General features: G+C 39.2%; 1 protein-coding gene across 1 annotated transcript in view; it reads left to right on the top strand.

The window, feature by feature from the left end:
- Positions 1-15,385, top strand: part of HSPA4 (heat shock 70kDa protein 4) — a 63,822-nt gene extending 48,437 nt beyond the window's left edge. Inside the window, exons 11-19 of the mRNA XM_006872912.1 lie at positions 365-498; positions 3,840-4,021; positions 4,941-5,030; positions 6,543-6,695; positions 7,457-7,582; positions 11,328-11,435; positions 12,834-12,953; positions 14,280-14,441; positions 15,144-15,385. Of these exons, the coding sequence (XP_006872974.1) occupies positions 365-498; positions 3,840-4,021; positions 4,941-5,030; positions 6,543-6,695; positions 7,457-7,582; positions 11,328-11,435; positions 12,834-12,953; positions 14,280-14,441; positions 15,144-15,347 (1,279 nt within the window). The 3' untranslated portion in view covers positions 15,348-15,385. The remainder of the gene's footprint in view (positions 1-364; positions 499-3,839; positions 4,022-4,940; positions 5,031-6,542; positions 6,696-7,456; positions 7,583-11,327; positions 11,436-12,833; positions 12,954-14,279; positions 14,442-15,143) is intronic.
- The last annotated feature ends 2,387 nt before the right edge of the window (positions 15,386-17,772 follow it).

The following is a 17,772-nucleotide window of genomic DNA, read 5'->3' as shown; positions in this document are numbered from 1 at the left end:
ATATGGTATCTCTTGAAATGGTTGAACATTAACCATTTCCTTTTGGTACATTAACCATTTCCTTATGTATATATAGGGAACATTAACCATTTCCTTACGTATATATAGGGACTTTAAAAAAAAGTTAACGGAAAACTTCTATTATCTTTCAGATCCATTAAGTTTTTGAAGCCCCCTCATGTGTGTATGCACATACATAAGTATATTACAGATTTTATTTAGAAATTTTCAGAAACTCTTATAATCTGGAAGTAATGTCAGTTGGAAAACAGCAGGTATAAAGTCTTGAAAACCTTAGAATGTATGAATAAAAGTGTTAGGAATATTCTAAATTTCTGTGTTTTTGTCTTTTTCCTCCTTTCAGTGACTGTGAAGTCTTTCCAAAAAATCATCCTGCTCCTTTCTCTAAAGTCCTCACTTTTTATAGAAAGGAACCTTTCACTCTTGAAGCTTATTATAGCTCTCCTCAGGACTTGCCCTATCCAGATCCTGCTATAGGTAAGTAAAGAGCTGGGAAATAAAACTTATATAGACTTAGGGAAATGGGATAGAGCAGAAAGTGCAAACATAATAATCTGAAAGATTTGTAATCATGGCATTAGATGATAAGAGAAAACCTTTTCCTATCTGGTTACCACAACAGAACCAGGTGGATTACCAGTATTTTATTGGATCTCTCTCTGTTTGTGTGGACAGTGTTTCTGTTAATGCACACTGCAGTCTGCTTTGTATGTTAAGGGGTCTCGGAATACTGGAAAGAGTTAAATTCATTTCTGACCTTAGCAGCTATAAGATGTACACTGCAGATAACTTGTGAAGTGTATGATGCAGTAACAATACTGCATAGATTTTGCAGACTTGTTGACTCAAATCCTTAAAAGTCTCGTAGAAACTCTTACAATATTCAGGTAAACAATTATGGAGAAAGAAGGTAGAATTTCATCATTACAGACTAATGAGTAGAAGTATTAGGAATATCCTGAATGGACCTTATAAACTGGAAAGTTAATCTACCCTTTATTTCTTCATTTGTACAATGAAAACAGTAATTCATACATTGCCCAGTTAGCGTGTGAATTAAAAACATTAAAACTCTGAAACTATAACTGGATCAAGAAATGTTAATTTCTTGACGAGTGACATAGTGGATACCTTGGAACTTTTCCATTAGAAATGAATCTGAGTGACACATGTATTTTAGAAATTTACATGGCAGCAGCATGTAACAATAAATTGGTACAAGAAAGGTCTAGAGTTTACAACAATAAAAAATTGAGTCTTAGTCTAGAGAGTTTTACCTTTATAGTTAGCCTAAGCTTATTAAAGTTTTATTATTATTTAAAGGATAAAGGTAAACTGGAGCCCTGTTGTGTCACTGTAGGATAATGTATTTGGCTGCAATATCTGTGGTTCAAACCCACCAGCTGCTCCTTGGAAACCGTATACACGGTCACTGTGAGTTGGAACCAACTCCAAGGCACTTAACAACAATAATTAAACTCTTACAAGGCATCAAATTGAAATAGAGTGTTTAGAGATGAAATCCGATCTTGTAGTTATCTGTAAGTGCTTATTCTACAGTGACACACCAGGACCCTATAAATAGTATTGTTGTTAAGTGTTCTTACTCATACGGACCCTGTATAGGGTTTTCTAGGAATGTCTAGGGGTCAGGACTCCATGACCCCAATGACTTGGTGGTGGTGGTGGTGGTGGTGGTGATGTGCTGTGGAGTTGGTTCCAACTCATAGTTACCCTGAATAGGGTTTTCTAGGTTGTAAATCTTTATGGGAGCAGAAAGCCACATCTTTCTCCAGTGGCATAGCTGGTAGTTTTGACCTGCTGATATTGAAGTTAGCAGCCCAATTTGTAACCAGTATGCCACCAGAGCTTCTCCTTTATGATCTGGTTGTTAAATGCCGTTGAGTCGGTTTTGACCCATAGTGACCCTGTATAGGGTTTCTGAGGAGCCACTGGTGAGCTTGAACCGCCAGCCTTGTGGTTCAAAAGGCTTTGCAGCCTGGCACATTAACCCACAGTGCCACACCAGGACTCCTCAATGACTTGGTTTGTTGTTGTTAAGTGCCGATGAGTTGGTTTTGATGCATAGCGACCCTGTATAGGGTTTCCGAGGAGCCACTGCCGACCTTGCAATTCAAATGGCTTTGCAGTCTGGCGCATTAACCCACAGCGCCAACCAGGACTTCCAATGACTTGGTGGTGGCGGCTGTGTGCTGTGGAGTCGGTTCTGACTCATAGCGACCCTGCATAGGGTTTCTGAGGCTGTAAATCTTTATAGGAGCAGAAAGCCTCATCTTTCTCCTAAGGAACAGCTGGTAGTTTTGAACTGCTGACCTTGCGGTTTGTAGCCCGATTCGTAACCACTATGCTGCCAGAGCACCTTAATGACTTGGTAGGGCTATGTAAATGTGAGGTGTTTCTGTACACCAAGGTGATTGGATTGCTTGTGACCCAGTGCTTACACTATAACATCACACCAGGACTCCATAAATAATACTCATTATTGTTAAGTGTAGTTGAGTCGATTCTGACTATAGTAACCCTGTATAGTGTTCTGAGGTTTTAAATCTTAAAGGGAATAGAACATTGTAATATAAAGTATAATTTTTCATAATAACTTTGTTAAGTTCCATCAAGTTGCTTCCAACTCATAGCGACCCTGTATTGGGTTTCTGAGGAGTAGCTGGTAGGTTTGATCTGATAGGTTTGAACTGTTGACCTTGTGGTCCACAGTCCAGTGCTGATCCACAATCTAGTGCCACACCAGGAGTCCATAACAGCTTTATTGAAATATAGTTCATATAGTATATAAGTTCACCCATTTGGAGTGTACAATTCAATGTTTTTGCATGTATTCCCAGAATTGTGCAGTTACTAATTCAATTAATTTTAGGATATTTTAATCACCTCCAAAATAATTCCTGTACAAATTGGTATGTTGGTATAGTATGTCCATATAGTGACATATTGTTATTAATAAAAGAAATGTACTGATGCATGTCATAGCACGAATGAAAAGTGGAAACAATCAACTGAGTGAATTTTTAAAAGCCAGTAAGGAAAACCCCACACATTGTGTGACTCCATTTATATGAAATGTCCAGAATAGGCAAAAATGTAGATGTAGAGACAGAAAGCTGAATAGCCTTAGCCTATGGCTGAGGTGGAAGGGAAGTAATAGGGATATTGCTAATGGGCATGTGGTTTCTTACGTAAGTAATGAAAGTATTCTGGAGTTGATTGTGGTCATGTTGCACAGTTTTGTGGTTATATCGGAGACCATTGCTTTGTACAATGTAAAGTGGTGAGTCAATATGTGTGTCATATTTTAATGAGGCTGTAACTTTGAAAAAATGTAATTAGGCGTATATTAGAATTGACTCCATTGCTGCTCACCACAGGTGTATGTGCATAGTAGCAAATAGAGAACGGTAATACTAAAAATGTCAGCATATCTGTTAAACAGGTATGATTTGGGCTTCTTAGTTTATTTACTAATTTTTCTATGGTGCTCAATAAACACCAAGCTCAATAAACATGACTTATTTAAAAAAAAAAAAAAAGTACTGGCGGAAAGGAAGAAATTAGGAGGTATTTGATTCCTCATTTGGGACAGGAAAATAAAAGTTTGACTAGATACAAAAGGAGAATGAACTTCTGACAATTTAATGAAATGTTAAGAGTACTGACTTAACTCACTTTGAAGTGGCATATTAGTTACTGGCTGGTGTTTGAGAAATACACATAACCTGGCAATGTGAGCATGTTCTGGTTTCGTTCTCTCAGGCTGTGTTCTTTTGTTTCTCATTTTTCCTTAGCTCAGTTTTCAGTTCAGAAAGTCACTGCCCAGTCTGATGGCTCCAGTTCAAAAGTGAAAGTTAAGGCTCGAGTAAATGTCCATGGCATTTTTAGTGTGTCCAGTGCATCCCTAGTGGAAGTTCACAAGTCTGAGGAAAATGAGGAACCCATGGAAACAGATCAGAATGCAAAGGAGGAAGAGGTAATCTGGATATTTCATATATGCATTGTATGATGGTGTCTTATTTAGAAATTCTAGTGCATTCTCTTCATTCAGGGTGGGTAAACCAGCAGAAAATCTGTGCATAGGATTTGTATATGAATGGGATGTAGTTGGCTCCCTTCTTCCAACTCCCCAACCAGACACTTCACACCATGAGAGTTAGTCTAGATTCTTTCAGATTATTAGGAATGGGGAATCCACTTGATTATTTTCTCAAGTAGAATAGAGTGTGCACTCTTACTTGTTGGCTCATATACTAAGTCTTGTCCTTTACTGGGTATTAGAATCATCTGGACAACTAGCTTTGTAAAAATACAACTTCCTGGACCTCACCTCCAGAGGTTTTGTTAGCTGTGCTGGATCCCAGATATCAAGAGTTTGAAAAGCCTCCCAGGTCCTTGTAATGTGCTGCAGACAGTGCGAATCATGGCGTCACAAGCTTCTCCCTGAGTTGTTGTTATTAGGCTTTGTTCTTGTAGCAGAACATTCAGGATATTCATATCCTCTCATGCAATGGTTGTACGTTTAAGGATGAAAAGACTAATATAAGAACAGCTTGGAAAGGTAAGGCTTTTCAGAGAAAGCTGCTCAAGAAGCATGTAGAAACTCACACTCTTTACAGATAGATAATTGTGCTATATGATGCCACATTATTATGTACTTTAGTATTTTGTGATTTACCCAGTAAGTACACACTGACTCTTGTTTATATAAAGATAGCACAAATGTACATATGTATTAATATGAGAGGCAGAGCAAAAAACCTCCTGCTGTAGGTAACTTGTTACATATAGCTGGGACCTGAGCTTAGGTGTTCTGATTGCTGATAGGTTAGCACACATTTCATGCTGTAACACTTGGCCAATGTCGTAGTTTTAGTTATTGATGTGTTTTTCAGAAGATGCAAGTAGACCAGGAAGAACCACACGTTGAGGAGCAACAGCAGCAGACACCAGCAGAAAATAAGACAGAGTCTGAAGAAATGGAGGTATGTATGGGTTGTGTTTTTAGTGTATATTACAGTGTCTCTTAAGATATACATGGTTCTGGCTGACAAACTGTTTTTGGAAGATAGTTAAAATGGAAATTTTTGTATTTGGAAAAACTTTTAGCATGATTTTGTTGTATAATTGGAAAGTAAGCATACCTTTGAAGTTTTTTCTAATTGGTACAAGGGAAGAAAATTCTTAGAAGGTCTTGTTTTCACTAGGTGAGTGATTAACTCCTGGCTGTCTCTGACTGACCATCGCTAATACTTTTTCTAAGAAGAATTTATTGTTTACTGACAAACAGTAATGAAAATTACATCTAAAATATTTTTTTGTTGCCTCTGAGAAATATATCTTTTTGTTTTTGACGCTTATGCGAATATTTATGAAATTGAGCTGTTCAACCTCACTCTCTTAGATATTTCTGATTGTGCTATTTTTAAGTTTGCGACCTTGGGACACATTGGTTAAATGTTGCCTACGGGGTTTCTTGGAGTCTTGGTGTGGCACTGTTTGATAAGCACTGGACTGCTAAACTCAAGGTCAGCAGTGCAGACCTGGTCGTTTAGAGCCTTAAGATAGTGGGCCCACGTTTGCTAGCTATTTTCAGTCAGTCAGCAAATTTTAATTGCTTTCTTTTGCTGAGCTCAGTAGTCTTTTAAAAATTAAAAAAAATAAATGAAAAACAGGTAAAGCAAATTATTTTCACTGATGTTACCAAGATGGAAAATCTTTCATGCTTTTAGGTGGGTTGGAGACAGTAGTGGTAGAGAGAAGTACTTGTTCTCTTATTTATCTGTGGAGGGTTAGGGAAAGAAAGAAGCACAGAGTTTAGGGGCAGCTCCTTCCAGAATAGCATGGTTTGTTATTGTTGTTAGGTGCCATGAGTTGGAACCGACTCATAGTGACCCCATGCACAGCAGAACGAAACAATGTCTGATCCTGGGCCAACCTCACTACCGCTGCCACACTTGATGCCATCAATGAGAACAGTGGATAAAATGAGTAGCCAATTTGAAGAAGAAATTAGCATAGTTAGTAAGTGTTAGAAAAGATATATCCACAAAGAAATTAATAAAAAATAGCTGACTGAAGTTAAATGAATTTTCATTGCTAATCAGGATGCATTGGGAGGGATTCTCTCATTCCTTATGAGACTGTAAGTAGTGACAGACATTTTGAAAATCATATTGACAATATATTACTGATCCATAAAAATTCCATATTCTCTTCACTAATTTCATGTCCATTTCTATGTATTTAGATAAAAGTTGAAAATAAGGGAAAACTAGTTAATGTATGTGGATTGTGGGATTGTGGAAGGGTGTTTTCTTTGTGTATTTTTCTTCTCCATCTGTTGTAAGAAACAATATTTGAGTTGTTTTGATCATCAGACTTCATAAATCAAACCAAATTTTTAAAAAACAAAAATAGGTTTTGAAATGTGACCTATTTGGAAGTTTATGATAGTCTGTATATGTGTTCGTTAGTCATGATTTTTATTATTTTAGACTTCTCAAGCTGGATCAAAGGACAAAAAAATGGACCAACCGCCTCAAGCCAAGAAGGCAAAAGTGAAGATCAGTACTGTGGACCTCCCTATTGAGAATCAGTTATTGTGGCAGATAGATAGAGAGATGCTCAACTTGTACATTGAAAATGAGGTGAGTGATTGACATTAATGTGTTTAGACATTGGATATAGTGACTTCGATGCACTTTTGTGTATTTGCACTCAGTGAAAAATTAATTTAGATTTTTGGTATTGCAAATGCCAGTTTTAAGTAGTGGATCCTTGATGTTACTATGTCTAATGCTAGAAACTGTTTTATGGTGAATGATGTGTGACTTGGGACACTGAAACAAATTTATTAAATTTACCTCAGGGGTTTCTTGGAATTCTGGTGTGGCACTATGGGGTAAGCACTGGTACTGACTGCTAACCAGAGTCTGCAGTTCAAACCCATCACCCATTTCTTGGAAACCCTATATACTGATGCTGTGAGTCTGAATAATTAACACTTGACAGCACTTAATAGTAACAACAATGGGATTTCTTATCAACTTTCCTCTGGGTCTTTCTAGAGAAATCAGTTTTATTTATTCATTTTGGTATCTTAATAAATGTAGCAGACTATCTTATGACATTTAACCATTCGTTTCTTTACAGGTCTCTTGTCTTAACCATTTACTTTTTGAGTTTGTGTTTTATGTCTTGCTATTTCTATCACCTTTTTTTAAAGCATACTCAAAAATCTTTCACTTCTGATATTCATGATTCAGCAAGGGCTAGCTTCCCATTCTTGGTTGACTCAGAGTTAAAAGGATTTGGGGAAAGAAGGATTCTCTACTTTAACAATTATATTGCTTGATATTTATGAAGAAATTGTCTCAGTTGTGCTAATGTCTAATAATTATGTTCTTAGGGTAAGATGATCATGCAGGATAAACTTGAGAAAGAACGAAACGATGCTAAGAATGCAGTGGAAGAATATGTGTATGAAATGAGAGACAAACTCAGTGGTGAATATGAGAAGTTTGTGAGTGAAGATGTAAGTATATGCCATAATGTATGATGTGTTTTCCATCACTTTTCGGTTAGTTTGTTGTACGGTGGTGTCTTATGTGTTGCTGTGATTCTCAAAGCTGTGCCACTATTTTGAATACCAGCAGGGTCACCCATAGTGGACAGGTTTAAGATGAGCTTCCTGAAGACAGACTAGGAAGAAGGAGAGGCGGACTACTTCCGAATAGTTAGTCATTAAAACCTTAGGAATAGCAGTGGAACACTGTCAGTACCAGATTAATGAATATTGAAACATGATGAAGAACACCAGAATACTGTCAGATATAGTGCTGAAAGATGGGCCCCTCAGGTTGGAAGGCACTCAGAATGCAATTGGGGAAGAGCTGCCTCCTGAAAGTAGAGTTGTGGAGGTCTCTTCTCTGGTGAGATTTATTCTTAAGTACTTCCTCATCTTTGGAGTGGCTATTGTAAATAATATTCTTTAATCAAGATATAACAGTGATTAAGGAAGACTGTAGAAGAATTGATGCATTTGAGTTATAGTGTTGGAGAATATTGAAAGTACCCTGGACTGCCAAAAGAACAAATAGATCTGTGTTGGAAGAAGGACAGCTCCTCCAAAGCCAGGATGGCCAGATTTTGTTTCTCATACTTTAGACATGTAGTCCAGAGGGACCAGTCCCTGGAGAAAGGATATCATGTTTGGTAAAGTAGAGGGTCTGAGAAAGGAAGACTCCCAACGAAGTAGATCGGGGCATGGTGGTGTAGTTGATGGGCTCAGGTGTAGCATCGATTGTGAGGTTGGCCCAGTACCAGGCAGTGTTTCGTTCTGTTGTGCATAGGGTCGCTATGAATCGGAACTGACTAGATGGCACTTAACAACAAGAACAGTGATATGCTTTCAGGGAGTATCTTTTTTTTCCCCTTGGCTTTAGACTCCTCTTTTTTTTTAATGCTTTATTGTGAATTATGTGATAGTTTACATGGGAGGATATAAGCTTCACATTGATCCTGTCATATATCATTTCTTAGTCGTGGTTACAGTCCCCTCCATGCATCATCCATCATCCAAAGGGTATATAGCCCACAAGCCTGCTTCCCGGTTGTCTGCACACAGCCCGTCTCCCTCTCCATGTCCAAAGTCCCCATCCGCTCCATCTCCCCATGACATCGTCTCTGCCTCCATCCCTGGCATCACTGCTTCTCTGGGCATGGTTCCGTTCTCCTCCCTTGAATGGTCCCAGGGACCTCCGCTCCTAGATTTCAGAGTTAATCACTCTCCTCCCTTTAACACAAAACGTCTACCCTTACATTTTCAGAAGAAAGATGAGGCTTTCTTCTCCTATAAAGATTTACAGCTTAGAAAACCCTATACTGGGTCGCTGTGAGTCGGTTCTGACTCCATGGCACATAACCACCAACCACTACACAATCAGTCCTGATAGCAATTATTCGCTATTGTATCACAAGAGACCTATCCGCATTTCCTTTCATCAGCCCCGCCCAGATAGATTGCATACTACTTAGTGGAGATTCTACCTTGCTCCACTCCCTCAGGATCTAGGTACCCTCTTGAAAGCTTGTAAGCCAGTCACGTCTTACCTCTGTAGCCTCCCTATTCTGGGTAGCCAATAACCCAGTTGCCCATCCCTGTCCTCTTCATGTGTGGAGGGGTGGGAATGATATTCGCTACGAAGATTTGTTTCCTCTTTTGAGCTACTGCTTCCATAGGTGTAGGCCAAGTTCATCAAATTGTATCAGGCTACTCTTTTTTTTTTTTTCTTCCCTCTTTCTTCTCATTGCTCTTTGATCAGCCATTGAAGGCAGGTCAAGTGGATATTATCTGTAAGTGTGGGTGTTCTTGTGCATATGCCTTCTCTTCCTATCTGCTGGACGCTTCATTCTCCATTCTAGTCCTCTGTGGCTATGTCACTGACTCTGGGTCCAAGAGTCCCCTGGACTTGACACACTGCTGGACAACCAGGTCTACATCTGGGTTCACAGGAGTCTATTGAGCGTTTGAGGGCTTAGCTTGCAGCTTCATTGCTGTTTTTCCTTCACTTCCCCTTATCGGTGACGTGGTCACCAATCAGAGCGTGTATTCCCATTGAGTCTTAGTCTTTTAGAAGGGGGTTTACACTGAGGGGACCCAACCACTTGCCTTGATGTGTCCTGGGTGAGCCACTTGTTTGTTCTTATAATCAGTTGGTCTCCTATAGGGTTTTGTATTTTTTCCTGTCAGTCTTTCAGGAAGTATCTTCTGTTCTTTTGGCCACTCCAGGCTGGTCTGCGTGTCCTTTCAAGTGGAAATTTCCCTTCAGAAGATTCTGGATGCTGTTCAGGATTCCACCTATGGTTTTGTGTAATGCAGAGGCTCCGAAGGAAGCTTCCTTCATGTGCATGTTGTAGCCCCATTTTAGGTATTCCAGTCAGTTATAGGCAGAAGATGGGCTTACAAGCTTTCTATGGTGGTATTTCTGGCCATTCCTTTCTCTCCCCCTCCAGTGTCTATTTTATAGTGGTATGCCAGGGAAACTAAGATTCAAAAGACAGCCAAGCATCTTAACATTATTTCCCCCCTTTTGCTCATTCCAACCATGTCTCAATCCCTGTATCCCAGAGCCCTATTGTTCCAAGGTTGTGCATACATCATTATTTGCCTCTGTCCCAATTCAGCTTCACATTCATCCTATTGTATTTGATTTCACTGTTATGATTACAATCCCCTCCATGCATCATCAAATAACCAAAGGATACACCCACACGCCCACCCCCCCTGGCTGTCAGCAAATAGCTCCTCGCCCTTCCTGAGTCCCGTGTCCCCAGCCACTCTTATCTGTCCACGCCATCATCTCTGTCTCCATTCTTGGCTTCACTGCCTCTCTGGGTAGGGTCATACTCAGCTCTTGTCGCTTAATGGTCCCAGGGACCTCTGCTCCTGTGCTGTAAAATAAATCACTCTCCTCCTTTTGCCAAAAAAAAGGAGAGAAAAAAACCCAAACATCTGCCTCTACATTTCTGACCCTCACAGTCAGTCCTGGCGGCAGGTATTCACTGTTGTTCCACAAGAGTCTTGTCCCCATTTCCTTTTGTCAGCCCGGTCCCAACAGTTTGGAAATCATTCAGTGGCAGTTCTGCCTAACCCTGCCCCATCTGGAACTAGGCTCCCTCTGTAAAGCTAGTAAACCAGTCACTTCTTGCCTTTTATAGGCCCCCATATTTTGGGTCTGGAAAGTTTCCAGCCCTCCTCAAGATATTCCAGTCAGTTATAGGTTGAAGACGGGCTTACGTGTTTTCTGTTGTGATCTTTCTGGCTATTCCCTCCCCACTCCCTTCTCCCAAGTATCTATTTCACAATGGTAGGCAAGGGAGCCAAGATACAAAAGACAGCCCAGCATCCTAACATTATTCCCCTCTTTTCTCCTTACAAGCCATGCCTCTCAAGCCCTGTATCCTGAAGCCAAGGTTGTGCATACATCGTCATATACCTCTGTCCCAAAGGATGTTTTCATTTAATAAAAGGTTTCTATAATTTTGGAACAATACTTTTTAAGAGTCTTTTTTTTTTTCTCCTCCATATATACATATATTTGTTGTTGTTGTGAGTTGGAACGGACTGAAGGCACTTAGCAATGACATCATATGTTTCAAAGCAAATCTCACTTAGGAGGTCTTTGTAGTCTACACCTGTAACTCCACTGGGAATTCAATAGATTTTTTAAAAAACTGGTTTTTTGTTGACTTGATTACAAAATTGTCTTTATCTTTAGGACCGTAACAGCTTTTCCTTAAAACTAGAAGATACTGAAAATTGGTTGTATGAGGATGGAGAAGACCAGCCAAAGCAAGTCTATGTGGATAAATTGGCTGAGTTAAAAGTAAGTGGTTTTTGTTTTGTCAAAACATAGTGTGAGAAAGCATTTCTTTCCTGGAATGCCCAAAGAGACTGCCTCAGATTTAGAGGAAATCTCATACCAAGTAAAGAAGATAGGCTAAAATAATATTTAAATAATTGTCTTTTATGACTTAAACTATTTGTCTCTCATTTTTAAGACCTCATAATAATACAAAATTATTTCTAAACTGAATTTAGACTTTAGTGTGTTCACTGAATTGGAGATTGAGTACGTTCTTAATGTTAAGAGTATGTAAAGACTAGTACGATACACTGCCTGTCCTAATGAATTTGTAGTGCAGTTTGTGCAGGGCTGTTGTAGAGGATGAGGTTTCAAAAAGTTCATGGAAAAATTCCAGTGTCTTTTAATTCCATGTTTCCACAAACTTATTGAAGCCCCCTTGTACTATATTGATCTCCATAATAACATCTAGTTTTATATTTTCAAAATCTGACTGTTAGAAGTATACAAAGAAGTATCTAAAGTTGAGATCTTTTATGGGAGAATGATGCAAATGAATAAGAATGAAGTTTTCACATATCCCATCATTCTAGCTTTGGATTACTTGATTTCTTCAGGAATTGGCTCTTATGAATGACCTCTTGAATAGAATTGGCTCAAAGAGCCTGCAGTTTCCTGTCATTTTGGCAGTATTAGCATGTGTTTCCATTGGGGTCCTTCCCATTGTGTATGTTTTACTTTTTATTATGGGGAATGTCAAACATGTAAGAGAATTAACAACTTCAACTGTTTTACCAACTGATGGCCCTGTTTCCTCCCTCTTCTGGTTATGTAAATGAAGCAAGTTTCTTCTTTATATCTAATCTGTAAATAGTTCATTTTTCCTGTAAAGTTTTTTTCTGTTAAAATTTATCTTTTGGTAAATGTCATATTTAGTGTGTGTATCTTGGTCAGGAGGCACCTACTTTCTGGTTATTTCCCTACTGAATTTTGAGAACTAGGTGACAAAATGAGGTGGTTGCATGGAGCGATACTGAAGTATACTCTCATACCCACCTGGAGGCAGTCTTACATGTTAAATAACTTGGGGGAAAATATTCTACTTATATATAGCACATGGAGGTTAGATGTATTTTAATCCATAGTTTTTAGTACTAGTAGAAACCATACTAAAGAGCTCTGGTGCGTAGTGGTTATGAATTGGGCTATGAACCGCAAGGTCCGCAGTTTGAAACTACCAGCTGTACCGCGGGAGAAAGATGAGGCATTCTGCTCCGGTAAAGATTTACAGCCTTGGGAACCCCTTTACGGGGTCTCTATGAGTCGGAATCGCCTCCACGGCACACAGCATCAGCAGAAACTATACTACTCTGGTAGTTTAAGTTGAGGAATTTAATTTGTGTACTCTCTCTTGTTAAGAATCTAGGTCAACCCATTAAGATACGGTTCCAGGAATCTGAAGAAAGACCAAAATTATTTGAAGAACTAGGGAAACAAATCCAGCAGTATATGAAAGTAATCAGCTCTTTCAAAAACAAGGTACTTCTTTTTTCCCCTTTACCCTCCTCTTGTTTTGGTAGAGTTAATTTTTGAGGCATTTGCATAGCAGTTCTTCTCTAAATATAATTTACCAATGTGTTCATATTTCAGATGTTAATGTAATATATAGTGTTTTAATGGATATTTCTTTCTTTTTTTAAAGACTTTTATTAAGATGTAGATTTTTCTCCATTTTTTTATTAGGTAGATCTTGGAATTGAGCAACATGGTTTGATTTCCTTCTGACTTTGAAACACTTCCCTCATTGTTCAACTTAAGATAATAACTCTTAGTGTTTCTTAAGAAGCCCTGGTAGCATATTGGGTTACTTGGTAGGCTGCTAACTGCAAGGTCAGCAGCTCCAATCCACCAGCTGCTCTGCAGGAGAGAGATGAGACTTTCTGTTCCTATAAAGATTAACAGTCTCAGAAATGCTACACAGGTTTGCTATGAGTTGGAACTCACTTGAGGGCACACCACCATCACTATCTTAAGTTTTTCTGAAATGTTGTTGAGTTGATTCTGACCCATAGCGACCCTGTATAGGGTTTCCAAGGAGCAGCTGGTGAGCTTGAATCACGGACCTTGCAGTTCAAACGACTTTGTGGTCTGACGCATTAGCCCACAGCGCCACATCAGGACTCCTGAGAATATACAAGGCATATGTGTTTTTTTTATGCAGATGTAGGACTGTCTCATTGATAAATGACTTTTATGTGTGTGTCTGAGCACAAAATGATAACACTCTGAAATATTATTACCTTATTGAGTCCAAAGGTGGTATTAACCAATGTTTATAGATGCCTTCTTTAAGCCTCAGTTTCCTTAAGCAATACCTAACATTGGTTGATTGGGAGAGCCCTGATATTCAGCCTGAGGTCATACTCCAAAGTTTATGTGCCTAATCATTTCACTGTATTCCATGTTCTTATGGACTGTCAGTGTTCAAGTTGAACTTACATTTTTAAAAACTTTGTTTTGGTGTAAGACCTGATTTTTGCTGTTATATTTTGGTTTTGAATTAGCATACCTAAAATCTCAACTAATGTGAAATTATTTGCCTAAGATTTTGTGTAAAGCATGCGTCCCATTTGATGCTTATGAAACCTTTCAATTTCCATTTTTTTTTTTTAAACTTTAAAATAAAAACCATTCCTGAATGCTTTTAAAATGGAAGTTGTTTTTTCCTTTCCTGAATTTTTAAGGAATTGAGTATCTGTTTAGCTCATGAGGCTAAATGTGCTCCATTTTTGGGAAAGAGTGTTTGAAAGATGTTGAAGAAGTAGGCAGTATTTGGGTAGCTCTTTGACTGTCTCCTTGTTACAGGAGGACCAGTATGACCATTTGAATGCTTCTGACATGATGACAATAGAAAAAAACACAAATGAGGCCATGGAGTGGATGAATAATAAGCTGAATCTACAGAACAAGCAGAGTCTGACCTTGGATCCAGTTATCAAGGCAAAAGAGATTGAAGCTAAAATTAAGGTAATTTACGTTAATATTGGAGTCATGGTGTGGTGCTGTGCGTTAAAGCACCAGAATACAAGGTTGGTTTGAACCACAAGATTGGTGGTTCAAACTTACCAGCCGCTCCTTGGAAACCCTATACAGGATTGTTATGAGTCAGAACGGACTCCATGGCCCTCAACAACAACATATTAATATTAATCAATGCAATTATTAATATTCTTTCTTATTAGTCTTATATTAACATTAATAGTTCTCAGGAGTCCTGGGGTGGTGCTGCGGGATAATGCACTGAACCACAATGTCAGTTTGAACCACAAGGTCGGTGATTCAAGCCTTCCAACCACTCTTCGGAAGCCCTATAAGGGATTGCTAGGAGTTGGAACTGACTCGATGGCACTTAACAATAACAACCACAACAGCCCTCAGGGAACCCTTGGTAAGGTAGTGGAGTATGAACTGGACTGTTAATTGTAAGATCAGCAATTTGAATCTACCAGTCGCTCTGTGGGAGAAAGGTGAGACTTTTCCTTAGAAACCTATACAGGGTTGCTATATGGCAGAATTGACTTGGTGGCACACCGTCAGCACCTTCAAAGTAATAGGAGGCAACCTTATTTGGCTTCCAGTTGGGAATTTGGTGGGCAAGGCTGAACTTGGGTTTTATGTGTGATACAAAATTGGTGAATTTCTAAGAAACAATTTTTTTATTCATTCTAGGAGCTGATAAGTGTTTGTAGTCCTATAATTTCAAAGCCAAAGCCCAAAGTGGAGCCTCCTAAAGAGGAGCAAAAAAATGGAGAGCAGAATGGACCAGTGGATGGACAAGGAGACAATCCAGGGCCTCAGGCTGCGGAGCATGGTGCAGACAAAGCTGTACCTTCAGATTCTGACAAGAAACTTCCTGAAATGGACATTGATTGATTCTAACACTTGTTTATATTAAAACAGACTATTATAAAGCTTTAAGTTGTCAACTTTGTTCTAAATATCTAGAGCAAGCAGATACTAAAGATTTCTTAGTCAGTTTTTAGGGGTCTTCAGGGGAGGGGGATATAGGTAATGTATGGAATAATTTTGACTTCTAAATAGCTAGATACAGAAATTAAGTGCATTGTATCTTTTTTCATAATGGTACTATTTAGAAGCTCAGTTAGTCTTATTGAGCTAAGCTTCACTCCTTTATGTTTAATTTTGCTTCTATAAAGATAAGTTTGTTTTGGAAAGTTGAGCTTTAGCTATACAGCTAAAGCGATAACTTAAGTGTTAAGCAGACTTTTCATTATGGACCTATATGGCAGGAGCTCTAATTATGTTTCAGAAATCTGTTGTGGGGGTGCCACAAAGGCTCCCTGCCCGTTGTGGGTGTGGGGCTTGAGGGTTGGGGAGGGCCTCCCTCTATTTCTGAGGAACTAGAGCATAACATGGTATGGATTAACAGAGAAAAACAGAAAGGTATGCTCTGGCTGTCTTCACACTGTCATTCACTCCTGCTCTGCAACCCCCCTCCCCCCAAAAAAAGAACCTTTTACAAATGCCATGTATGGGCTTTTTTTTTTTTTTTTTTAAAATAGGAAAGGAACTCTATAACCTGAAAAAAAAGCCATTAGTTTTCAGACCTGGAGTGTCTTTCTTACAAGTCTGTTCATTAATATCCCAAGCATGAAAGTCTACATAATTTTCTCTTCAGGAAGTTAGAATTGGGTAGATGTATTGTTGGATAGAAGCTTGGTGATTTTAACTGAAGTATTGATTATTAATTATGTCATAAAGGTTTGTATTCTTGCCTACTTACTAAGGTGGGAGCTACCTGTTCTGTTTAAATCTGAAGTCGCGTTTCCTCTCCTAGGACAAGACTCAAGTTTGATTTTTAGCTCATTCACAATCACTTTGTGTTAAGTGTTAGTATCTGTCACAATTCTGCCAATTTGTATTTGTTAAAACAGGTGACAGATCACACAGAAAATTTAGATACACTGGGTTGTACTGGCTGAGCCTGAATTTAGTGTTAAAGAAGTGGATTGCCCGACATTGTCAACATCTCCTCATTTGTAGCCAATACCAGGTGCACCAAAGCATTCCTTGTTCTTTGGGGCAGTATTGAGAGGAGTAAGACATGTTGGTCATCTGGATAACAGAAGCCCCTAAACCTGTATTAGAGACCAGAGCTGGTACCTACCTTAGAAACTCTTAGAAGGTTTGTTGGTTATGTTTTGGATCTTTGTAACAATGAATATTCTGTATAACACAGTTTCTCTGTTAGATTTGGCCCATGTTAGAAATAGATAATACCTTTCATCTTTTCGTTTCTGTCCATCTCCACAGAAACATTATAGGGTGTTACAAGCGTGAAAGTGCTACAGAGAAACTGCTTAGAGACGGTAACTGGAAGTATGTATATGTTGGTATGCATGGAAACCCTGCGGCCTCTGGACTGGAGCCCTGTCCTTAGAGCAGCCTCTTACTCTGCCTGTCAAGCTTCAAGAGCTTCAGCCAACCTGCCACCAGGCTAGTTGCTCCTTTGACATGCTGGCTGCAGGATTAAGCCAACCATTATACACCTGATTAAGTTCTTAATGGCCATTTCTTCTAAAACAAACTTTCTGTTGAAATGGGGGAGGGGTTTGTGTGGGTGTTGGGATGGGGTGAACTTGAAGCTTAAAGTTAAAACTAGAAATAAGATGATGTGGTCTGCTTGCTCTCTGTTTAGACAGGCTTACGATCAATTGGATTTCTTGGAGGCACGGCCCATAATTGGTGACTTGTGTGCATTTCTGCAGGTTGCTATCCAAACTGGTTTGTTAAAGCTCCAGGTCACTTTCTTACACTAAGACAAACATTCAGTAAATGTGAGACAAGTTTAGGAAAAATTAATAAAAGAAACCTGTCTTACAAAGAAATGGATTCCTTAATTTCATGATGGGAGACAGCTAGAGAGGTGTGTGTATGTTGTGTGTCTGGGTACACATGTGTGCCTGTATTTTCCATAGAAACGTCTTTCTAGAATAAAGTCCTTTTAGCTACATTCCCAGTTGTAGGCATCCAGTCTGAAGAACAGTCAAGGCACTGCCTTCTGGCTGGTAAAAAGTTGCTGTCTATCTCACAGTTTTCCCAATGAGTCTTAGCCCTGTTGCTCTGCTAGTGGGACACCTCATCTTATTCCTAGAACTGGGGCTGGCTTTGAGGGTTAGACAGCAGAAGGATGGTTATAGCCACATAAAGTGCCAGGACTGACACCTGCCTGGAGTATAGGGCATGGCTCTGAGTGTGCTGCTTACACTTGCCACCGCTCTGTTTGTGTGTGTCTGTATCAGGTGGTGATGGCTACTGAGAGGGAATGAAGTTCGTC

Source organism: Chrysochloris asiatica, unplaced genomic scaffold (genome assembly GCF_000296735.1).
Source record: "Chrysochloris asiatica unplaced genomic scaffold, ChrAsi1.0 scaffold00215, whole genome shotgun sequence".
Taxonomy (NCBI): domain Eukaryota; kingdom Metazoa; phylum Chordata; class Mammalia; order Afrosoricida; family Chrysochloridae; genus Chrysochloris; species Chrysochloris asiatica.
This window is presented reverse-complemented; position numbering and strand designations above follow the sequence as displayed.